The sequence below is a fragment of the Ictidomys tridecemlineatus genome, chromosome 1, assembly GCF_052094955.1.
Source record: "Ictidomys tridecemlineatus isolate mIctTri1 chromosome 1, mIctTri1.hap1, whole genome shotgun sequence".
Classification (NCBI taxonomy): Eukaryota; Metazoa; Chordata; class Mammalia; order Rodentia; family Sciuridae; genus Ictidomys; species Ictidomys tridecemlineatus.
This window is the reverse complement of record NC_135477.1, coordinates 136,180,346-136,205,452: the sequence shown is the minus strand read 5'-3', so window position 1 is coordinate 136,205,452 and position 25,107 is coordinate 136,180,346. Positions and strand designations below refer to the sequence as shown.

The window sequence follows — 25,107 nt, the reverse complement described above, 5'->3', positions numbered from 1 at the left end:
TGCACTTGGTTTTCCATCTTGCTGCACTGCTTTTCTTCCAGTAGTGTGCATGGACCCCCTTTGTCATCCCTTTAGTGAAGTCTTCTCAGGCTCTATTCATCCAGACTCCCACATCTACTCACCAATCCCCACCCGCCATCCTCATTTGTTATTCACAGCATTTATCCACTGCCTAACTTTGCATAGTGTGTATATATATATATATATGTTTACCCTACTCATTAGAAAATGCAAGCTCTATGAGGACAGGAATTTTTGTTGCTTTGTTCATTGCAACATATCCCAGCACCCTGTGCAATGCCTAGAATAGAACAGGTGTACAATAGCTATTTGTTGTGTGGAAAGAAAGGAGGGAGGGAGGGACCGAGAAAGGGAAGCAAAGAAGAAAAAGGGAGGAAACCATTAAAATTTGGTATAAAACATTCTAGTAAATCAATTTAAGGACAGCTTTTTTACATGTTTTATCTACTATCCACATGTCATAAAATTTACATCTTTGGAATAATATTCCCTGCTAACGAAACCTGTACCTACAGGTTTGTAGTGATACATCCCAAATTTGAAATAAATACCCCACCATAAGTTTGTATATATTCACTGAATGAAATACAGTTTGTTTACTATGCCTGTGTATCGCATAAGAAAATTTTTCTTTGCTTTGTGTCTCATGTACTCATAGTATTAGGAAAGCTTTCTTCAAAAGTCAGCCATCACTAACAGCCAGCAAGAAATAACACGAGACAGACAAGAAGACGTTATTAAAAAAAAAAACAAAACCTTTTTAATTCTGATTGCCAAATTATTTAAGGCAGGTATAAAAAAGGAAAGCATTCAATATACATTTTACATAAAATAAACTAGATTACAGCATAAAACAAGTAACCAGGCAATGGCGTTAAAGTCTCTCTTCTAAAACTGGATAATTGTAAACATTAAAAAAAAAAAAAAAAGAAAAGAAAAAGAAAAAGAAAAGAGGAAGAAGAAGAAGAAAAAAGGACTGCAGGATTATTCAAGTAATAGAACAATCACAGATGTCTCTGGTATGCAGGCTATTGGGTTATTTGCCATTCAAGATTATCAAAAAATGACACCTCATTATTCACAGATGCTCATTATTTCCCCGTTTTAATCTTTACATTATATACAACACAGTTTTTGTGGTACTGGCAACCCCATGCCTTCCAAAAGTTTTTTTTTCTTTTTTTTTTTCCACAATACACAAGTACAAACAGTGACTACAGGAACATTTTACACTGATGCGTCTTTAACAGGAGCCACCAATTAGACATCTAAATTGTACCAAAGTGTCATCATCACAGTTTGCCTTTCTGAGGGGCTTACAGGAAATATATGAAGGATATGCAAGGTTCAGGCACACTGATACATAACATTATTTATTTACAATTTCAAAGGAAAGAAAAAGAAAGTAAGCAGCCTTTCATGGCTAACACTTTTCAACGTGACAAATACATTTTTTTATTTCCTTTACTGAGTGGTTTGCGACTTGGCAGCAGACCCTGTGTGTGCGAGCCTGGTTACTGATACAAAAAGTAAAGAATATATATATATATATATATATATATGTATATATATATATATGTATATGTATATATACAGATATGTATACGTATATATATATATAAAACAGAAGTTTAATTACAGCAACATTTGTTACTCTGTGATAAAATCTGTAATTTACAAAAATGAAATGACTGGTTTTTGCCTGCCATTAAGGCATTTCAAATTAACACCATGGAACTGATGTCTGTATAAAGCGCTTCCCCATGTGATCCAGTCACATGACACCGTACACTTCCAATCCTGTTATTCTCTGCAAAAGAAAAGCATATATTAGCATAGAGTTCAACCAACATTTGACACTTAAAACCTAAAAATATTGAAACTTAGAGTCTATTCCATTTATGGGATTCAATTCCAGGAAAAAAAGCAAATAAAAAGCAAGCTATACAGTACATTTTGTGAAAAAAATGTTCATTTTATATTAGTCATGAAATTCCCTTAAACTATTTTCCTTCTTAAAATAACTTAAGGGGTGATTAAAAATCACAGAAGAAACATTTAGCATTAGGATAATATAGTTTTCTATTTGCAATTTTATTTGTAAATATGAGAAAACAACCGTCATTTTAACAAAGTTGTGAGGACAAACTAAGAAAATTTCAACTGCCTAAGAACCAATCAACTCTTTACCAATCCATCTTAGGTTTATAAAATGAAGTTCCTGGAGCCTTAGTTGTACCAGGAATCCACTAGCTGAATAAACCCATTTATTACAAGAATTAAAAAACAAAAAACAGGGAGTTGTTTTTCATCTGAAAAGCCTGGACTTGCTTCCTCAAAAACATTAAAATGTCTCTCTGTCTAGAAAAATAACTGCAAACATAAAGGATATTTACCTTCTTTGTGCAGGAAACATTCCTGATGCAGATGCCTGGGCAGCCACCTGCTGAGAGGCAACGAGGGCAGCAGAGGTCAAGCCTGCTGGGCGAAAAAATGTGGGGTCTTCGTGACATTTAGAAAGATAAAGAGTAGATACAGGCCCAGTGGCAAAGGCTGCAGACCCAGTAGCAGCAATTTGTCCTTTCCTAAACACACACATGAAATGTTTCATGCAGCAAGGACAGAGTAGAAGCCACTTGGTCTAACCCAAAACTATCCCTTTATTGAATCCTCTGTGGTTTCCTTAATAGCTATTGGAGGATAGAGCATTCCATCTCCCCAGCTCTGCATGGCACTAAATGGTTTGCATGGGTCCTGGAATAGGAAGCTCAGGAGAAATAATAGGGACCAAGTAACAAAAGGAATCAAAAGTCACATTGAACTATAGAAAAGTCATGCTACTTGCTTCCTTAGAATATGATACTTTATAATAACTTTGATCACTTTTACATTCTTCCCAGTGATTTGCCATACTCCATCCTACAAAGTACATGATTCAGTAAATCAAACTTAGAAGTTCTTAGTCTTAATCCATAAGACAAAGGTAGCAGAGACCATAACAGCTCCAAAAGGTATTAAGTAGCCTAACCCAGGTTCTTCTAAATTCTACAGAAAACAGTCCCGGGCAAAATAAGAGTAAACAAAGTAAACCTTGGGAAGATTACTCTCTCCTTTTGTGTACTTTGTTTGGACATGTTTTTCTTGCCCAAAGATAATTTAGGACATTACAACAACAGTGACAATAATAACATAGAGAAAGTGACAGCATATTCACTCATATGCTGTCACTTTCTCTATGTTATTATTGTCACTGTTATTGTGATGTGTTAGAAACAAAATCCCTTTCTCTTCCAAGTTCTTATCACAATCAATACAAGATGTTTAGGAAACTGAGATGTTCTCATTTAACACCACTGCTTGACACCAAGCAATGAGAGCTGAATAAATAAAGAGCGGTCCTTTTACATTTATAAACATATTATTTTACATGCATATAGCAGGTAACATGCAACTTGGTCGTTGTTAATGACTGAATTCTATCCTCCTAAAATTCCTATGTTGAAGCCTGAACCCACAATTTGCCTGTGTTTGGAAACAGGGCCTAGTTGGAGGTGACAAAAGTAAAATAAAGTCCTAAGGGCCTCATCCTAACATGGCATTAGTGTCCTTGTAAGAACAGACACCTGAATGCTTGCCTCTGGCCAGTGGAGTGGCCATGTGGTATAAGCCAGTAAGAGAGTCTCACCAAAAACCCAACTAGATCTCCAATGCCTAGCCCTAGACCTATGAGAAAACAAGTGTCTGCTCTTTAAGTCCATGCAATCTATGGTATGTCATAAATGACAATCTGAGCTGACAAGACAGCCAGACCCTAGGCGGGTGGATTTGTTGGTAAAGACTGTGAACAACCTCCTCTGAGAGACAAAGATGGTAAAACAGACTGAATATGAAGGGTCCTCTGAACTGAGAACCACATAATGCAGCTAAGAATGGAGGCTGAAGGGCTCTCCCTGTGGCCTAGTGCACCAAGGAGGCTGAAAGTGGAGACTGCCCGCTCCCCAGGCCTGTGCCGCACAGACTAACTAAATCTATGTCTGCTTCCTTCCTTTTGTCCCATTTTGCTGCCTCAAAGCCTTCCCTAGTGTTCAGAGATTCTGAAGATGGAGCTTTCTGAAACAATACGTTTTTTTTTTTTTCTATCTTCCTTCAAAGCTGGCTTTGAAGAAAACCTCTTTTTCCTACCAATTTGACTCTAAACATTTCTGGAGCAATGAGTGCTGCAGCCTAGCCTCTTCCTCCAGGGCAATACTGGTGCCCACTGATAACAATGGGAGAAATAATAACATGCTCAACAAATACCCCCTGGACTGATGGTTTTACTGTGTCAATTCTGTGGCTCTTTGCTATGCTATGTGAATGAATAACTATTCCACAGTGGATTCCACATTCATGTATATCGTTAAAGCATCAATTAAAAATAAATGAGTGAAAGAAAAACCAGTAGGGTAGAGAAAGAGGAAAAGGGGGAGGGAGGAGGAGAAGGAAAGGGGGAAGGTATCACCAGGGATTGAAATGGAGTAAATTAAATTCTATGCATGTATGATTTTGTCAAAATGAACCCAATTATTATGTATAACTATAATGCACTAATAAAACAAAAAAACAAAACAAAACCTTTTTTCTCAATCCTCATCTTTGATCAGAGTCATAGTGTGAAGGATTGTGAAGAGCTCTTAAGTTCCACTATAAAATGTTAAACTTAGTCACCTCACTCCCATTACTTGCATGGGAAAAGAACAACTTAAAGGGCCTACAGATATCAGGACAAAAAAACTTCACCAAAGCCTCTCACTATCCCTCATTTTCTTTCCAATTTCCCTGAAGTCGGTATCTGATCTTCTGATTGTTATATTCAGTGCCCCAGACACTGGCCGCCACCCTCAGCCTGGGAGATAACAGTAAGCTTCCGATAACATCAACCAGTGACAATTATTAACTGGTAGCCATTTCATGTCTCAATAGAATACAAAGATGTGGGAACAGCCTTAGCTGTGTCCGTAGGAAATGCTAGGAAATAAGTGTTAAGAATCCTCCCCAGAGCTAACGTTAATTCAAAGTTCAATGTTTTTATTTTAAAACCGAGACAGGTAGTTTCTAGCAACTGTTTTCCAAAGCACACTGAAAAAAGACACAGTAATGATGGAGCTGCTGACCTTGGAAAGGATCATATTGACCAGGGATTAGCGGATAACCCATGCCAACGTGGGTGTGGTGATGTGTGTGTAGGTGCCGCTGGCCAAAGGGCGAGTGTCGGTCCCGTTCCCTTTCTGCCTCTCGCTCCCGCTCAGCTGTGGCCTTTTCCACAGGCTGAAATAGAACAGAGAAATTTCCCCACGTCATGTTTCAAAATATAACAAGAAAGCATACCATACCACCTGCACCCCTTCAGCAATATTGTGTTAGGTAGATATATAGATACTGAAAATTCTGTATTAATCAAAGATAATTTCAAAAGACATGCATTAGTTTCCACTGTCATTGAGACAACAATAAAGAATTGCTCCACCCATGGTAAGCTGAGTAGCATCAATATTTTTTTTCAAATGACTGATAATTTCAGTCATCCAATCTACCTGTCTTTCCACAATAATTTTTATAAACAGATCAAGGAAAAGAAGTAGTTTTGGAGATCTATTTCAGGTCATATTTTCTAGTTATATTTTTTGTATACTTCATAGGGAGAATCTATCTCATAGTTTAAAACAACTGTATCCATTTGGTTCCACTGAAAATACAAATCCAGATATCGTATGTCAATATACAGTAAATACAGTCGGCTCTCCATAATCATGGGTTCCATCCAGCGATTCAGTCAAATTTCAATCAAACATTTTTTAAATTCATTGTATTAAATATACACAGACTTGCTATTATTCCCTAAACAACACAGCCTAATAACTGTTTACATAGCATTGATATTGTATTAGATATTAGATATTATAGGCCATCTAGAGCTGACTTAAAAGCACACAAGAGGATGCGCCAATGTCTACAAACACTATGCCATTTTATATAAAGAACCTCATTCAGCATCTAGGGATTTTGTTACCCCTGTGGGTCTGCAACCACTTTCCAAAGACTCTAAGGGATTGCCGTCTAGGAATCCATCATCCTGTTCCCACATTCTGAAATATCCTTCTCAATTTCTGAACATTCATAAAGAAACTCCAGTTCTCCCAAATAAAAGTTTGATTAAAGATTTGTTTCCTACATATTTCTATTCTAGAACCTAAGCACCCTTTCACTAAAGTTCTCTTTCTCACTTGGAAAAAAAAAATCTAGAAGGAAGATTCACAAAAAAGGATTCATAATTCACCTTTTTAATTTCTCCATACAGTGTCTGACAGATTTGCAGATACTAGACTTTAAACTTCTTTTTTTCCCACCCAAGAACTATCATTTTCTTTCTGAGTCTCTTTTTCAACAGTCTCCAGGACTAGAAGTTGCCTTTTTTTTTAGGTGAGAGTCTCTTTCACAAAGACATTTATTTGTATTACTTCAGGGAGTTATAGGAACGTGACAATGAATCAAGGTCAAAAAAAACCCAGCAGATGCAGCCCTCACTCATTAGCCAAGGGACTCACACTTGCATATGAGCTTCACACTGTGCGAGACTCAAATATGTGTTTGAATAAAAGTAACAGTTATTACGCGTCTTGGACCATCAGTATTGCTCAGAATGAGGCTCCGACCATGAATGCTGACCATGTGGATGCCAAAGATCCACAGAAGGAGTCAGAAGCTCAAATCTCTACAGAAATAATTAGGCTAAAACCAAATTTGATTGATAAAGAATTGATAGATTTCATTTACATACATTGAGGGGGAGCAGGGCATACAGTCTCCATGGGGCTACTTTTCCCATGTGATTTTTGACCAGATTTTCCATAGTCTTAAGAGGGCATCTGAAAAATTATGCGAAAACTCTGATTTTTGAAAGTTGTGCCCAAAGAAAACATTTTTCAAAAGTTCAGTTTGGCTGGGCATGGTAAACCACACCTATAATCTCAGATGCATGGGAAGCTGAGGCAAGAAGATCACAAGTTTGAGGCCAGCCTTGACAATGTACCAAGACCCTATCTCAAAATAAAAACATAAAAAGGGCTGGGATAATGTAAGTGTCCCTGGTTCAATCCCAGGTACCAAAACAAACCAACCCTTCAATTTGCCCAATGGGTCAAAGGCCTGTGGTTAGAAGTACTTAGTTACAAAGCTATTCTGAAATAGCATCCTCTGTTATTTTTTTAAAATATTTTATCAGTAATACTTTGCACCAATGCCCAGGTCCTATGAATTTAAAAGTATACCTAACAAAAAGCTCACTACCACCATACCTGCCTTCAACAACACCTGTCCCTTATGTGTGAAAACATCTGACTTTTGAACACTCTATTTTTTATGTACCAAGGATAAAGCAGCATCCTGAAATCACAGCTAGATTCCAAAACCATTTCTATTTCAAGACTGTTCTCTAGCTTGTTCCCCCTTTCTACCCCAAAACACAGTCCTTATAAATGGCAACAAAAGCAGACTTACGGCAGGAGACTTGCTGCGGTATTGGTTGGCATGCTGCTGGAGCAAGTCCAGTGCTTTAGATTCAGTGGTTGTTTTCGTGTTGATGCTGGGGCTGGTATTGACTTTCTCTGCCTCTTCTCTCCCTGACATCTTCCCATAAACAGGATAATGAAATCCTGGAGAGAGATAGGCCCCTGCAGATAAACGACAAATGCCACATGAAGTTACAAGCTAGTCTCTGAAAAAAAAAAAATGTCATTTGTGTTATATGAATTTGGGAAAAGAGTCAGAGATCTTAAAATAAGGGGTTACATTAAGAATGGACTACATCATTGTTAAACTGTATCGAGGTTCTCTGATTTTTCTTCTGCAGTTAATTCATCCTGATGAACAGAGGTTATAAACAAAATTGAGCTTACAGCCACTTCATGCATTTATGTGTCTGCTTAAGTGAAAGGAATAGTAACTATAATGATTATGACAGTAAGTGCTTAGAATATTTTCATAGGCAATAAAGTAACTGTCAGTCTAACAGCAGACCATCAGAGACTATGGAAGATACAGCAGAAGACTCTTGACATTTCATTTTTTTAATAAAATTTTATATTTAAATCAGTTACATCTTTAAGACTTTAAGCAATTAAAAAATACAAGCAAAACAAATGTCACTCTTGAAGCTTCCAATTTATCTTGAGTTTTTAATAGCTCATGTTTGAATAGAGCCTCTTCCCTCCAACATACTTAGAACCCAAAACATGTCACGTACCAGGGTAACTGTGCATTAGGACAGGAGAAACAGCCCGGTATGCAGGGTGGCTGGGGTCATACATCTGTGGGTAAGGATAAGCATGCAAGTACTGTATGTATGACTGATGCTGACTCATGGGTGAGGACACAGCCACTCTCGTCCCCCGAGAGTCCTTCCAATTCACAGGTGTTTTCCGATCATCATTTTTCAACTTATTCTCTTCCATTGATTGAGAGTCAGGACGCTTGGCCTCTTTGGGCTCCTCTTTAATGCTTGTTAATGATACAGGAAGGCTGGGCACACCACTCTCTTTGTTAGGAGTTTTCCTAGGACTGTCCTCTTTTAATTTCTTCTCTCTCTCAAGTTCTTCTGACTTTTGTTGATCCAGATATTTGGGTTGGTACACATAATGATGCCATGTCCTTGAATCTGGATCCTAATTTAAAAAAAAAAAGAAGTTTTGTTCACTTTTTAAGAAAACCCATTAATCACTATGGCAGCACTATTACTGTTACCTCCCATACTGAGTTAACATTTATGTATGTACCAGATAATGTGCTACTCTCCTCCTTCTGTCATAACTTAGTAATATCTGGGGTTATTCATGATCCTTTATGGATAAAATAAAGCCAAAGCTTTTAAAATTCAGGTAACACCAAGGTCATATGGCTGCCCAGTTGTGGATCAGGGCTTCAAACTCAGGTCTGTTGGAATTTGAGGGTGGGCCTTTAAAATATAATTTCTCAACATTAAATAATACCCTCAGATATATTTAATCCAATCCTCATTTTCCTTTTTAATATCTCACACAGGTAAAAAAATGATTTTAAAAATTCAAGCTAATAATAGTAGATTTAAGTAATTACTATAGATATTAACATCATTTAGGAGGACGAGAACTCTTGTTTTCCTAATATACTTTTTCCACCTACCACAGCTGAGGCTTCATATACTGGAACTTCTCATTATGTGCTAATGTCTTAATCAAAACAAAATTTCAAAGTCACAGCACACATTATGGCTTCTCTATTATAAAATAAAGCCATCTATAAGATCCCTAAATTGTATTATTCTAATGTAGCCTATGAAGCAACAGCCTGATTTTTAGGCCTCTGGAAGAGGGAAAACTAAAAATCCTAATGACCTTTGCGATCCCCATCCCATTCATGATATAAACCCATTGGGTATTCAGATCCTGGGTGAACAATCCAAGTTAAGTCCACCCCCCAACTCTGCAGAAATGGGCATGGGGAAAGGTTTCTCATTCTGATTCACCAGGGACTGTCTAAGCATAGGCACTGGGGGATTGGTGCTGGGAAATACCAGAATTAATGCTCCCAGGGCTGCAGTGAGTCAGGATATCTGAACCATGACAGAAAGTGCTAGCACACGTGTGATTTCATGGTGACCAGTTTTCAGTTGTTCTTAGGCTGGCTGACTGTTCTTTGGGATGACTGCTGAGACTCATCACCCAAACCTCCTCACCTTCTTCACAAACCTCAGCACTGAGCTCTGCTTTGGGCACTTAACACAGAATGTAAAACAGAAATCCAGGCATCTCAAGCCCTAGGTGAAATACATCCGAGTCCTTAACTGTATTAAAAAGATGAATGGGAAAGGGCACTTAGGTGCCCAATGAGTTTTGTTTTTTGTTTTGGGAGGTACTGGGGATTTAACCAAGGGCAATTTACCACTGAGCTACATACCCAGCCCTTTTTTATTGTTTATTTTGAGACAAGGTCTCAGTAAGTTGCTTAGGGCTTTGCTAAATTGCTGAGTCTGGTCTTAAACTTGCAATCCTCCTGTCTCAGCCTCCCCAGACACTGGGATTACAGGCATGCACCACCACAACTGGCTGTGCCCAGTTTTAATATTCTGAGAAAATGCTACAGAAAATTGGAAATATATAAGAACAAGTACTTCAGTACTCAGACTCAAAATCTCAAGAGTCTGTAGGGAATTCAGCAGCCCTGCAATGGAATGCCCTCACCTTGGACTCGGCAAGAAATTAAGGGACCTCATCAAAATCACAGAATTAAATGATGGCATGGATCACAAGTCTGCAAAGCGCAAGTCTAGAGTTCATTTTACTACACAACATGACAATAAAACAGTGAGCAATGTACATTTTAGAGCTACACAACAAGTCCTCAGGATTTTTTTAAAGATATTTTTCAAGAGAAGAGGAAAAACCCCTGATGTTGGTTTCTCTCCAAGTCTAACCAATTCAATCCCAGACATGTAATGTGTCTCAGACTGCTCTCTCTGTTGGGGCCACGCTCCACAATCTTACTTGTTTAAATCTCGAGGTTGGGTCTACACCTGTCTGCTTCATAGAGTCCATGACAGACTTCATTTCTACAGCCTCCTTAATAAGCTGGTGGTTTTCCATCTGCTTAGCTTTGAAGCTGTCGGCCTGTAGCTGCTGCTGGTGATTGGAGAGAAGCTGCGATTTACCTGTCTCCTCAGTTTTATTAGGCACTGATGGCCCTAATTTAGAATGGTTTTTGTTAGGCTCTGGAGTAGAGGGAGCTTTTGAGATTGTGGCTGATGGCAAGTTTTTCTGCTTACTGTCCTCCTTGCCCAGCTCCTTCAAAGGGAGCTCTGTTTTCCTTTCACAGTCTCCTCTCCCAGTCTGGACCATTTTCTGCTCTGCCAGCCTCTGGTCCTCATAGTACTTCTCATATTGCTGTCTGTAGGCAGGGCTGGTGGCCATCAGAGACTTCTGGTCCATATAGAGTCCATAAGCATACTGGCCATAATAAAGTGACTGAGCCAGGGCCGGGTGTCTTTGTGTGATCACTGACTGGTGCTGAGGCTGCAGGGATGCAGAATTATGGTCCACTTTCTTAGCATCTAACTGCTCTGCCTTGTCTTTCTTCTCTGCATCTTCCTCAGACTCCTTCTTGATCTTCATTCCCTGTGTGTTCCCACTGTTCCCCGTTGCAGGGGCGCCAACCTGTCCTGGGTGCATATAACTTGGAGAATAATAAGGATCATAGCCATGGTAATAGGGAGAATGGGACTCTTTCAGTTGAGACGATTGTGCTGTAGCTGAAGAATGCCCTTTTACAACACCACCATCCTTACTAGAAATGATATCTGATGGGGAACTGGCCTTTGACCTCATGCCCTCTGACCTGCTGTCCGAGCCACCATCATCAGCAGCATCAGATATGTCTGAGTAGGCGGGGCTGCTGGTCTTTGCTGCTGAGCTCTCGGCCCCATTCTGGGTCAACACATGCAGTGGTGCCATTGGCGCCTGTCCATTCACCAGAGCGCTGCACTCCATCCTCGAGGCACTCCCAATGGAAGGGCTGGGAGCATTGTCTGTGAACGTGTAGACCTTATCAGCCTCGGCTTTGATACTGGCCATGCGGCTCTCCTGAGATTCTGACAGTCCATTAGCCAGCCCTTCATTCTTGTTGAGATGGTCCTTTAAAAAATGCCCAGACAAATCTTTGCCAGCCCCCTTGGAGTCCTCCAGTTTCCCCAGCTTAGCATCCATTTTGGGGCTTCCTGACTCTTTTCCTTCTTTGTCCTTTAGCTTTCGCTTTTCCTTTTTCTTTTTGTCCTTGAGTGACACCAGAGCTGGGTTCACGGTGATGGGCTCTCCCATAATGGTGGGCTTTGGTTGGATGGGTTTTAATGGAGGACTCTTTGGTGTGGCCTGGACCACAGTTGTTGTGAGGGAGGGCAGTCCAGGTATTGTCCCCGCGGTGGTAGTCGTAAAGGCTGCAGTAGGTATCGCAATTAGTTGTGGGGGTGTGGGGGCTGGGGCAGGGGCGATGGGACGGGCACTTTTCAGCTTGGAGAGGTTTTTGTCCATTTTGCAGTTGTTAGCTTTTCTGCCTTTTTCTTTATCGCCCAAACTTTTCTTGTCAATCAGTCCTTCTGCTTCCAGTTTGGGCATCTCTGCAGCCAAACTGCCATCTACCGCCGAGCAACCCTCTGATGTGGCCGTCATGTTGGAAATTACTGGAAGGTTGTTCAGTTCATTGTTGAGGCCCTTCTTTTTGCCTGAATTCTTTCCCGCCTTCAAACCGATAACAGAACCTGGGCCGTTGCTCATCAACTCTCTCTTTCCCTTGGGGGTTCCAGGGGGGTTTCCAGCACCAGGAGAGGTGGGGGCCTTCACCTGGTCATAAGCTGACACACTTGTGCTTGGCTCGCTGCATTCGATGGCCACGTTACTCAAGGCTTCCTCGCAGTCTGAGATCTTGTCCTCACTGTCAGGCTCGAACTCCAGCTTGTTCTCTGGGTCTAAGTGTGCATGAGCCTGGTGGTACCTCAGGCCATTGATGTGCTTGTACTTTTTGTTGCAGTTGGGGTGGGGGCAATCGATTAACACTGGAGAGGAGCAGCCTTGGTCCAAAAAAGTAGTCTCTGGTTTCCCTTGAGGGGTGGTGGGGGTGCTTCTAGAATTTGTGCGGACCCGCTTCCCAGGCTTATTGTCCTCAGAGCTGGAGTTCAGGTCCAGCTCCATTGGAGGCTTGTTTTTCCTTTTGTTGGTAGAAGAAGGACTGGCTTTGATTTCCTCGGCTGCACAATTTGGGGGTGTCCTTCGCCCGCTGGCGTTGAGGCTGCCCCGCCTCCCTTTCCCATTGGCCCCTCCTCTGTTCTTGCTCTGAAGCCCTCTGGACTCGGTGAAGCTGGTCTCGGAGCCAGGGGCCGCTGCGGCAGACCTTGCTCTCTTCCCTCTGCCCCGGCCCCCTCTCATCTCCAGATCACTTGTCGGTGACTCACAAAACCTAGGGAAGCAAGTTAACAGTTGTCAAAATGAGCACCCCCAAAAAGAACAGTGGGATCACAAGATACAATGTGGCAAAGAGGAGTCAACATCTCCACAGCTTGTGGGCCACCCCAGGTAAGACTCCTCATTCTTCCAATGATAATTTCAGCACCCCCAAAAGAACAGGCTACCAATCAATGGCTTATATTCCCTGTTCAGAAAATTGAAAGAGAAACAGCTCAGGTAGCTAGGTTCTAATCCAGTTCAGATTCCCATTTTGAGAAAAGAAGACAAAGCAGAGAGGGAGGGGGCAAGGAGTAGAGATCTCCTGAGAGAAAAGCTAGCCGTCTGCATTTTACTATGTTCAGTCTTGAATTGCTCATTTCTCTTCTGCCTGTTTTCAATTATAGGCAGACTTTTAAAATTTATTAATCTCTTTCTATAGTTTCCTTGCAAAGAGGAGAGGAAAGGAGAAAAAGAAGAGAAACAAAAGGCCCTGTGCATACCTGGGAGGGGCCCAGTCGTGCTTGGTACAGTCCAGTAGGGTCCCCACGTAAGTTTTGTTCCTCCACGTGACATTGACCACTAGGACACCTGCGGGGGGTGGGGGTGGGGTAAAGGATGAAAAGGGACCACATTTAACACTGATTATTTTATTTCCACTTCATTTATTGTTATTATTTTTATCAGCAAAGTTCTATTTCCATTTGCTTTCAAAAGCTGTGGTTTGCATTCTTCCTCTTTCTGGTTTCAGTGACCTCAAGTTAAAACCCACAGGAAATTGTGTGTGTGTGTGTGTGTGTGTATGTGTGTGAATTTGTGCGCGTGCGTGCATGTGGTACAAAAGGGTGAGACTGTGTGTGAGAGTGTAATCAAGATACTGCTGACAGAAGGAAATGGTTTTTGCCATGTCCTGCTGTAAAACAGCAACACTCACCTCTTAATTTTTCTATTATTACACATAATTGCTTTCCTTTGGCAAGCAGCCAACATAAACTAAGCACCAGTTACCAGTGCTTAAACCAGAAGGTGACTGAAAGAAATAGGTTTTGTTTCCAATTCAACAATGTAAAATGATGGTGATTTTTATTAACAAAAAAAAATTATGCATGTGCATAAAAACAGGTACAGAGGGGAAAGTGGGGGCTCAGAGTCCAGAAAGCAGACAATCAGCCATGTTTCCTCTTCCTTAATCCTTCTCTCTTTGAGTTTGTGAGACAATAATCAGCCTTGGTATGGTATCTGTTTCACTCTTTGGTCTTGTTTCATATTAAGGACTCCTAAAATAGCCCTCTTAAGAAAATAAATGTGCACAATAGATTTGCTCTTGGGGTTATCTTTAGAATCAACTTTGGTAAGCATTTGCCACAGAGGATTAGAAAAGAAATCTCAAAACCAACACACTTGTTTCCTGCAAGCCTTCTGCTTTTCCCCACTGCTTTACAGACAGACAATTTAATTTAGCACTGCATCTGTGAATTACTAAACTTAAGTGCACTTAGTATACCAAATGTCACAGGAAACAAAATATAACATCCTCCTGTTTCCCTGGAGGGCAGGTGCCACTTTTTAAAAATCTCTCATTTAAAGCACGTTTTTGGAGGACTTAGATTTTGAGACATAAATAAAATACTAGGGTAAATAAATGAAAAATCTAAGCGAACCTTTGTTTTCTTTCTGCATCAACCTCCCGTTCTTTCTTGGAAACACCAGAGGACATCCCTCAAAGTCTGTTTCTAGCTGGTTTGTTCACTTGAGCTACCCCTGACAGTTTGAATTTTACAGAAAATCCGAACTAAGATCCTTTAGGGTAAGAGAAACCTCACAAGGTAAGACTCATTTCCTTGGGAACCTTTAAACAGCGGGTAAATATTTGAATGGTTGGGACTCAAGTAACAGAGAAGGAAGATTTTCTTTCAAAAGTCTCAAAAAAGAGATTTAAAAATTGTTTCCCATATGGTTTAAGTTGCTAGTGCTTATACGACAGCTGAATTTACTCACTGTAAATTCAGTCTATTGTAGCAATAGTCTAGCAGGGGAAGAAAAGCTAGGATGAAGCAAAGCAAGCATTTCCTCAACTCATGGCTGATTCCTTTGTAATTCCCTCAGGAAATTTTTTGAACCATTGAATATAAAAATTTGTATTGCGATGATAATCAGTGGTAATTAGGCATTTGGTCAGAATTTGCACAAGACAGAACAATTGGAGGAAAGGATTCTTTATGAGCACATCCCTTCAGGAAAGGGGAGGGGGTGGGAGAGGAGGCGAAGGGGAAGACTGAGCTGGTTTTCTCATCATCTGCTCTCTGGGGCACTGTGTGTGGTGTCAAAGACCTTTGCAGCTGCTTAAAATTCTTTAGCATGTCAGCTATATTTACAGTGCAGGAATATATCTGTATTGCCAGAAGGTTACTGCATTTTAGCTTTAGATGCAATAGGCTGAATCACTGCGTTCCAGAGTCCCTGATGTAGCACAAATGTATAATTAAAACTGCTTGAAAGGAAACATGAAAGAAACAACAAACCCTCCATTCTTGCAGTAATAAAATTAAAAACAGGAAAAGTCTGCACAGACACTTAACATTTGTCTGCAGTGAAAGGCTTTTGTTATTGCTTTTCCCCTAAGGGTTTCGCGTTTCCAGCAAAAGCTGGCCGCGGATTGGCCAGCGCCCGCTGCGAACGCTCGCGTCTGATTGGCTGGGCCGAGGGCGGCCGGCGAAGCACTCGAGGCAGCGGCCGGAGAGAAAGGAGCCGCGCGGGTGGGAGGATGCTGCCCCAGGGTCTGCCGGCGCGCGGAGCGAGGGCCAGTGCGCCCGGCGACCGGAGGGCTGTCCGCGATGCCCGGCCCCCTCGGTCCGCGCAGGCTCGTCTACGCTAACCAGGACCGTCCCTTGGAAGAAGGCTGCGATCCGCGCGGAGGGGCCGCGTTTCCGCTCCATCACGTACGCCCCGCGGCTCAGCACGACATGCCAACCCAACTCAGATCCGAATTCGCGGTCCCAAAACCAGATCAGGGGGAAAGTGGGGCCAGAGACGAGTAGGGGACCCAAAGCAATCTATCAGTCTCGGGGCTACAGGTTGAAACTGTCACAAAGGCTGAACTGCAGCTGCAGTATCCACATAAACTATTCCCAGCTGCTACTCTCTAGAAGCCACACAAGCAGACTTCTTATCTAAGTACCAGGTGATGTTATTTGTTGTTGGTGATGGTGTTCAGCAGGTAAAGAAAAACCCATTTTCAACTTAAATAAGTCACCCTTTATTTTTCCAGAAGCATATACAATGCTTAAGACAAATCCATCACTCCCAGGGAGATTTTGAAAGGTTTCCATCAAGCACTGCTAATTAGATACATGGGCTTGTGTCTATCTTTACATGTACAAGCCATTCACAATGCCACAGAATTTAAATCTGCCTAGAATCCACGTAGGAATATATACATGCAAATGTTAACAAAACTGCCCCTCCGTGTTGGATTGAAGGCTTAAGGAATGTTCCTCATATAAACTACTGTACTACAATATAAACAGTGCACTGCTTCTTTGTAAGAAGGTCTATGTTTAGACAACATCCCATTATGAAGGGCCAAGAATAAAAGTGGTGTTTTAGCTCTAAAACATGTAAACAGTTTATGATTTTTGCTGAAATCTCAAATCTGGAATATTACAAAATATAAAGCAGACTATACATACTAAGGACATAAATGTTCTAAATGAAAATTAGTCCTCTAAAAGTATAAAACCAACTTTTAGAAATATGGGCATAAAGATGTGTAAATTGGAAATAAATTTACATTTATTCCCCCAAAGATTTGCTGTTTTCTTTCAAACATTAGCCTATGAGCTAGGTGCTAGGGATGCTCTATACAAGTCCTTTACATCTTTATATTCTCAGAAATCTCAAAGGTTTATTATCTTCCCCTATCTACCACAGACTAGGCATGGTCTTTCTCAAAGAGTTAATGATTGCCTTGTAACATTTTTTTTATATTTGAAAAATACCCACACCTTATTACTAGCAGATAGCAGAAACATACAAAGGATGTTTGAGAGAATGCTCACCACACCTTTTCTTCTCTGTAGTGTTGATACTTTGGTTCAGATACTGAAGCAGAATCTGAGATGCTGCTCCCAAAAGCATATTACCTACAAGGCACCTAATATGAACATGGTATTTATTATATAGCACAAGTCCCTTATCTCTATAGAAGCCAAAACAGCCCTGAGACCTCATATGATTCCAGTGTTCTATTTCGTCAGTCAAGAGATCTTAGGAAGATAGGCCCATCAAGTGTTTATTCTGTTTATGGGCTATACATTAGTTGCTACTGAATTGTTACAGTTTGGCTGGAAATCTTTTAAACTTCATGAAGAGTTTGAAATCTTCCAACACAGGCTGGTTCTGTAATACTCACATTTACAGAGTAGGCCCTTTTTATGGCCTCACATTAGACAGGGCCCTGGGTGTGGTATTATTGGGTGCCCACCTTGCCCTCAGTCCCTGCTCAGAAGATAAAAGTGACCAGCCTCTCAGATCTGGCCCTCTGCTTCAGATGCCCACTGGACTAGAACAGTCCAAGGCATCTAAAGCAGAGGCAGTCAAACAGATTTATGCTGAGAAGCTGAATTAGGAATACGGAAGTTCTGGAGAGCTGGTACTGTGAGAAGGCCTAAAGGTTGTAAATGACTAAAAGGCTAAAAGGACCATATGGGCCAAAGCTGCAGGGATGCAATAGCTATGAGGCAAGGAAGCAAACTGCTGGTGAATGCCCTTAACACTTTTGTATGTCCCTCTTCTTCTGGCCTCATCACTGATGAGGATTTTACCAGCAGTCACCCAGGACCACCTAGTTAATTTCCAGCCATTTTATTAAAAATTTGTTCCTTGTCTTAACCTAAAATCTATCTTTGAATACCTGATCTTGGCTGTGCCTTCTGATACCCTGCAGAAGCAGTCCACCCCTCCACGACCTGCCAGCATTTCATCCGTGCAAGGACAAAACCATGCTGGTATTCTCTCCCTTCCAGTTCACCTCTCTTTTTGTCCCTCCAGCCTAGACAACTTTCTTCAACTATTCTGCACCTCACACTTTTAACTCCCCTGAAGGAAACCTTAAAATAAGGGGTCTTAGTCACAATCCTTAAGGAAAGTTAAATTTCTCAATAAATTAGGACCAAACAGTGACAAATTTAGTATTATCTCTTATATTAATCCTTTCTTTCTTCGTACACATAAAATGCCATCACCCCCAAATAATCATTCTCTCCTGGGTTCTCAGCTGGACTCCATACACAGCTTTCCCTGATGGATGCTCACCAGAATGCATATTTTCCTCCCCTTTCTGAGTCCACAGCTGGACCTGGCCTCCCTACCAGTGGCCATATAACTGCATTCTATCAAAAAAAAAAAATGACTAAAGGGGTGTGGGTCGCATCCAGGCCAGGCCCATAAGAGCCTCCCATGCATATTCTTCTGGTCTCCTCCCCTTTCTGGTAAAGATAGAAATGACTATAGTAACCCTGAAGGTCACAAGTTGAAACTGGCATATTATTCTACATCTGGGTTCCTAAGTGAAGAGAATTCACCAGGAATACTCAGTTTATTAGATGAACAAGTAAATTCCCAGCCTGTATGAATATGGTTAGACTTTGTGTCCACCCTGATACATATCCCTTTAACATTTCACTCCACTCACTACAAGTGAGCTTATCTCATCCACCTAGGTGAAACTCCTTAAGATCAGGGAGAGTGCTTGCACCCACAGCCCCCCAGAAGCACAGTGCCTGGCTTATAGTGAGAGCTCACAGAATACTTAGGAAATAATTGGAACAGAGGCTGAGTTCTGAAGGGCTTCTTTTCCCACTATTACCTTACTTTTTCAATAAGCAAATCTCTCACTAGCTTATAGATGACAGACATTCTCTGTGGAGAGATTTTATTCCAAAGATGTTATAAATGTGGCTTATGAATTATTATTTCTGGTATTTGTGAAGCTGTTTCCTGTAGAAATGGGCAAATGCCTGATTTCCCAGTGGATTGGCATAAAATGTTTATATTACGGTTTAAAGACTGTCTCAGAGTCTTTAAAATGCCTCATCCTTGGGACAGATGTCTTTGCCAATCATTGCAAATGCTGAATTTGGAATCAGACAGAAGTGTTTTCAAACTCTTATTCTGACTACCACATCTGGATGGACTTGGTGTGCACTCAAGCAGAAAACAGAAACCTCATTCTAATAATACCAAATTGTAACTCATTTATGCCCTAATCCTTCTTTTCAAAGTTTACACATTTCTTTCCTTTTACATATTCTTTCTAGTGAAACATTGGTGATGATAAAAGTGCCACAATATTCTAGTTTCATGAGCACAGGATAAAGAACCTATGTTTCAGATATCATGTTATCCCACATTCTCACACAATGTGACTCTTGCACAAAGTCTGATTTATCGCCGTTTCCTTGTTCAGAACTCATTCCCCTAATATTTTGTTGGTTTTGTTCTGCTATATTCAGTACCAGTTTCTTTTTTAGGCTGAAACTGACAAAGAGTCCCCTTTATTCATTGCTCCAGCTGCAGAGCTCTTCATCTTCAGACAGAGCCTTCTTCAGAGGCTTGAGTTGAGTTTCTAAATGTTTGGGAAATTTTTAAATTTTTTAACTAAGGTAACCCACAAAGTACCTGTCAGCCCCAAAGCAGAGGGACTTTCCTGTTCCCTACACCAAGTATATATGGAGCACTAGGACAAGAAAAGTTAAGTGTTGTCACATGACCATAAAAACAGTATTTTTTTTTTTTTTTTAAAGAGCCCTACTGCTGGGCTGAATGTTTGAAGAGTCATTTTAACCACATCCTGTAATCAAACCATCTGGAACACAGTGCTGCGATTAGTCACCCTGAACACTGGGCTTTATCTGAACAAATAGTGTATGGCAATGGAGCTTGGGAGATAGGGCAGCACTAACAAAAGGAAGTGTAATGAAACACTTCATGCCCTAGTGTGCCGCCACCCCAGTCATAAACCCCAGAGACACACTGCTCTGGTGTTAATGTACTACTTTATGGAAAGCACAGCGAGCTTAAAGATTAAAGGACTGAAGGACTAAAAATTGCTGGTTTGGGTTGATCTTCTCTGTCGGCGGCTGGAATATGTTGGCATCGCTCTATCTACATTAATTATAACCTCTAAGATGACAGTTCAGCATTCCGATTAGGGTTTGGTGCTATTTTCAGGACATTGGGAACAAGGTTCACATTTATGGGAGGATAGTGAAGATTCTTGGCCAGAGGTTAATCTGAACACTGAGACTTTCTTCTAGGTTCATCTAAATACCAGCCATAAATAACAAGGAAAAAAATAAATAAACTTTAACCAATACCAAAAAAGCAATGGCAAAATGCTATTCTAATCTGCATTTTAAAACAGTATTCTTTCTTACTAGACTATGTTTATCTCTTTCAAAATACATTTGAGCCATCAGTATACAATCTATGGAGATCTTTTTAAAAACATATTTGAAAGGATTTTCTCTCTAAATACACTGAATAAGCCTTTAAAAGAAAAAAAAAAAAACAGCTAAAGAAACCTTGTTTCCCCATGGGCCTTATGGTTTAATACACAAAAGAACACAGAGCCACTTCCATCACTGTCACCTCCCCCGAAGCCTTTGTTCTGAGGCCTGATGAGCTGTATTGATTTGGGAAAATCATTGAGCTTCTTGGAAAACTAGACTCTCGCTTATTCACTGCCATCTATTTCTTTCCCATGAAGACAGGTGGTCAATATCCAGTTGACTGGTCAGCTAAAAGAAGCTCTTGCTGCTTTTCTTTCTCTTGCTTCCCTAGTAACGTTATCCTTTCCCACTTCTGGAAAATACAATGGCCTGTTAAGAAGTCTAGTGGCAAGAAGAGGGAGCAGAAATAAGGCTTTTGTCAGGCACCACCAGGGACACTAAAATGCTGCCCCATACATTTGCATAGGAGCCTGCACTGCACAAGAGAGGATGGTAACGATCTTTTCAGGAAGTTTAAGCATTAATGAAAACTATGATCGCCTAAACAACTTTTAAGAAATAGGGGATCAAAACAGGTCATTAGAGATCAATTAATGTTCACTGCAAAAAAGAGTTATTTTCCTTCTTTTCAATTATCAAAACCTATGTTCTAGCATGCAAGTTTGTGCTCACAAAACATCCAGTGTCATTACAGACACAGTAGGTAACAAAGAGCATCATGGGAGAAAAAAAAATCACATAAATTTCTGGATAGGAATTTTAGACATGATCAGTAAGAAAACGTTTGCTTTTAAATTAGGCAGACATACATATCATAAAGTGACCTTGATGACTTGAGGGGATATATATATATATATATATATATATATTATATATATAATATATATATATATATACACACACACACACACACGTGTATGTGTGTGTGTGTGTTTATCACCATTCTCATCACAAATATATATATATATATATATATATATATATATATATATATATATATATATATATATATATATAAATATATACCCCTTATTGCTTGGGCAATTCCTCTACTAGTTTCTGCTAAGGTGTCCAGAGACCCTACTTGGAGACAGAAAGGAAGGAGAACAGATCTGGGGCAATAGTGTTGGGAGGACAAAGGGAGACAAGTTCCTTGACCTTGCTTCAATAAGGACAGCAAGCCAGAGATATTTAATTGGACAGCATAAAAAGATATCCCCTCCTGGGCACAATGACAAAGGCTTATAATCTACTTATGAGGCTGAGGCAGGAGGATTGCAAGTTTGAGGCCAGCTCAGCAACTTAGCCAGCTACTGTCTCAAAACAAAAATTCAAAAGGCTGGGATAACAGTTTAATGGGAAAGTGGCCCTGGGTTCGATCCTTAGTATCACACACATACACACACCAAAAAAAAAAAAAAAAAAAGGAAAGAAAGAAAAAAAGAAATCCCCTCTCTGCACCTTCAGAATTGGTTTTTAGGGGCCATGTTCCATTAGGGCTCTGTCAATAGAGCAGGATAGAAAGAATAAAGAGGGACAAGGTAAAATGTGCCTCCCCCTCACAAAAAAAAAAAACAAAAAAAAACAGTTTTCTGAACCAGACATTTGGAGCAATTTAAATGCATAAACTGAACAGGTACATGAAACGTATACAGTGTGTCTGTATGCATTTGTACAAAGAGGTTTCATTTCTTGCCTTTGAGTGAACTTTCCAGTAACTGCTTCCTTTGAGGCTTGGGGCTTGGAGATAAGCAACAGCAGCACTCTGATTTCCGATGCCAAGTTCTAAACTTGAATTTTCGAGGCGCCCGCTGGTTTATCTGAACTCTGACAAGTTAAGATGATGACTTCTAATACTGGCAGGTTCCTTAGGCCCTCTCCTTTTTATGAAGCACAATGTCCTCATTGGAGGATACTGGATTTCCCTTTCCCTTCCTGCTCCCTTTCATCATGAGAAGATAGGAGTTCAAAGCCCACTGTTAATGGATACAGCCCACTCCCCAGGCCTGTCTCATAGCTTTTATTATTAGCTAATTAGGAGATATTTTTCCTTCCTTTAAATAAAAGCATTCAGAAGTTTAGGAAAGGCATTTTATAAATATTTGTTGAACTGTTGGCTTGCCATGAGCCACAATAATGAACAAGAGTGTCATTTTAGGACACAGCTATGTACAAGTGGCCCAGGCACACAGCACGTGGCCAGGGTCTCCCACAGTGAGCAGGGAAATAGCCTCTAACTGCCTCCTTCCCCCATGTATCAGATTCACATGTCTCCTAAGATAAGCAACTAAAAGGATGTGGTCTTTCAAACCACCACTCTCATCATCTCCTGCTCTTCGTGTTAATTACAGGACCTTTCCAGCTAACAACTCCTACACCCAAGCTCTCCACGCTGCCATTACCTCAGCTGGAAAAACAGGTCAAGAGAACAGCAGAGCTAGACAAAACTTGGCAAAGCCTCCTCCTTCCCCCACCCCACCACTCCTTCCCTTGGAGGGAGAGACCCCTGGGGGGTGGCGGGGGGGGGGGGGTGAAATGCAGTGCATCTGAAGTCCTGTCCAGCTCTCTGCCACCTCCCCAAATCTGGCTCAGGCAACCTTTTGTCTCTTGCTCCAGGTTCCTCGCCCCCAGCCAGGAGCAGGGGAGGGAGGAGCTGGAGGAGACAAAGTAATTATGGAGATGAATGAAACTGAAAGATGAAGGGGAAATAAAATAAATAAATGGCAGAAAAGTAGGCAAGGAAAAGGGAGGGGAGAGATATGGGTCCTCCCAACATCCCTAATCACTTAGTCTTTCTCAAAATCCTCCCTGTCTCCTAGATCAGTGCCAGTTACAACAGTGACAGTCTAGGCCATGGGTGATTAGCAGTTTTCAGGTTTAAATGCTATTGAATTGCTTGTCAAAATATGTGCAGTACAACTATAGGTTGCAGGACTGTGTTTTAAAGTAATTTTTTTTTTTTTTACCATCCCCAGTCCTTGAGCCATAAGGAGACAGTGGGAACCAATTGACAATTATGCTCCACATCAAAAAGCTGCTACTGATCCGTGTATCTCGCTGGGATTGAAGAGCCAGGCTTCCTATAAATTATGATGCTTTATTTAAAGTCAGAGCGCTTATTTGCTTTTGTGCCAGCTCTGGGTCCTTTTCATCTCTAGCTCACCGGGCCCAGGAGAGCACACATTCCTACAGCTCTGCTGGCCACCAGCTGTGTCCTCTATAAATCATAAAACCTCCGAAGGAGGCATTCTTTACACAGGCCAACAACATTTACTGGAGATGATCGCTCTGCTATTATTCCACTCGCTGAAATTTAAAATAGCAATTTACAACAGCAGCTGAAACAGGGAACTGCCTCTCTTAACTGTGTGTGTGTGTGTGTGTGTGTGTGTGTGTGTGTGTGTGTGTGTGTGTGTGTGTGTGTGTGTGTAGAATGGGAAAGATCTGCAGGCATATAGCACACAAAGGGGTAGATTTTGTTTGTCACCCAAAAGCCATCATTTTGGCCAACCTAGAAAGAAAAGAAGGAATGGGAACATTACAAAACTATACTCTGTGCCCTCCCAACTAAGCAAAGAAGGGTGAATGAAGCTTCTGGTGTAAGTACTGGGCATGTTCTCACTGGGAGTGGTTGACCCTACAGGCACCCTGGGAAGCAGTTCATACACCCTGGTAACATACAGCATGGCTCAGGTTCAGAATGGAGGAAAGTTGAAGGGACCAACTCTAATCAATTTTAATTGGCAGTCAATTCTGAAGAAGAGGAAGGAAGATAATGGTGATTGAATGGAGCACCCTAAGCTCCCACAGACAGACACTTCTGGTTCAGCTCTGCAGCTGCTTCATCTTGAGCTGACTAAATCTCCCAGAGCTTCAGTTTTCTCATCTAAACAACAGGGACAGTGTGATTATTAAATATGGTATGACTTAGGTGAAGCACTGGGCACAGACATGGGCATAAAGCAGTGACTCAAGCAAATGTGCTTTCATTCCCCCATCTTTTAAACCTTTCTGTAACTTAAACCCGACTCAGAAATGCAACCAGCAAGTTTCTCTGCATTCCTTCCAGGCAAGGTCCCTTACATACAGGCATCTGCAATAAGTAGCCTATATCCACTCTTTTCTGTGGTGGGGGATTGAACCCAGGGCTTCCGACACGAGAAGCAAGCACTCTACCACTGTGCCCCAGGCCCAGCCCAATTAGCCTATAGTCTTGGCCCAAGGCTGACTGCAGATGCAGCACATCTATCCTTCAGAATATTAAGGGCCCCAAGTTCCAACCTTAAGGACATTTTTTCTTGTTTCTGTATCCACTGCTAATTTCAACCCATATGATGTTATATTTCCTGACACACACATCCATTATTTGAATGAAGCATTTCCTCATCTGACCACTCTACAGTAAAGTGAGCTGAGAAATGCAGTTCAGTTCTCAATCACTGAGGAGGCCTCCTCTCTGGACTTTAAATATTTAAGGTAAGGAAACCTCATTGCAAGTTTTTGGGAATCAGCTAATTGAACTCCTGGTGTTTGCCTAGATCACAAAGTCAAAATTAAAGCTCCCCAAGTTGGGACCA

The 25,107-nt window shown here is 41.0% G+C and overlaps 1 protein-coding gene and 1 long non-coding RNA gene across 7 annotated transcripts in view; one reads left to right on the top strand and one right to left on the bottom strand.

The window, feature by feature from the left end:
• Positions 1-755: 755 nt before the first annotated feature.
• Znf608 (zinc finger protein 608) overlaps positions 756-25,107 on the bottom strand; it is a 107,177-nt gene continuing 82,825 nt past the window's right edge. For 4 of the 6 annotated variants that reach the window (XM_021730243.3, XM_021730249.3, XM_021730246.3 and 1 more), the window contains 7 exons: positions 13,523-13,610; positions 10,578-13,035; positions 8,303-8,720; positions 7,558-7,730; positions 5,175-5,328; positions 2,418-2,502; positions 756-1,831 (listed from right to left, as the gene is read on the bottom strand). In XM_021730243.3, coding sequence (XP_021585918.2) covers positions 1,825-1,831; positions 2,418-2,502; positions 5,175-5,328; positions 7,558-7,730; positions 8,303-8,720; positions 10,578-13,035; positions 13,523-13,610 — 3,383 coding nt within the window. In that variant the 3' untranslated portion in view covers positions 756-1,824. Of the gene's footprint in view, positions 1,832-2,413; positions 2,503-5,174; positions 5,329-7,557; positions 7,731-8,302; positions 8,721-10,577; positions 13,036-13,522; positions 13,611-25,107 lie in introns of those variants that run through there. The other 2 variants (XM_078048240.1, XM_078048248.1) reach the window with 2 other exon arrangements.
• LOC120885889 (uncharacterized) lies at positions 13,027-15,983 on the top strand. The gene is made up of 2 exons (XR_005728656.2): positions 13,027-13,151; positions 13,462-15,983. It is a non-coding gene; the product is annotated as an uncharacterized LOC120885889 (long non-coding RNA).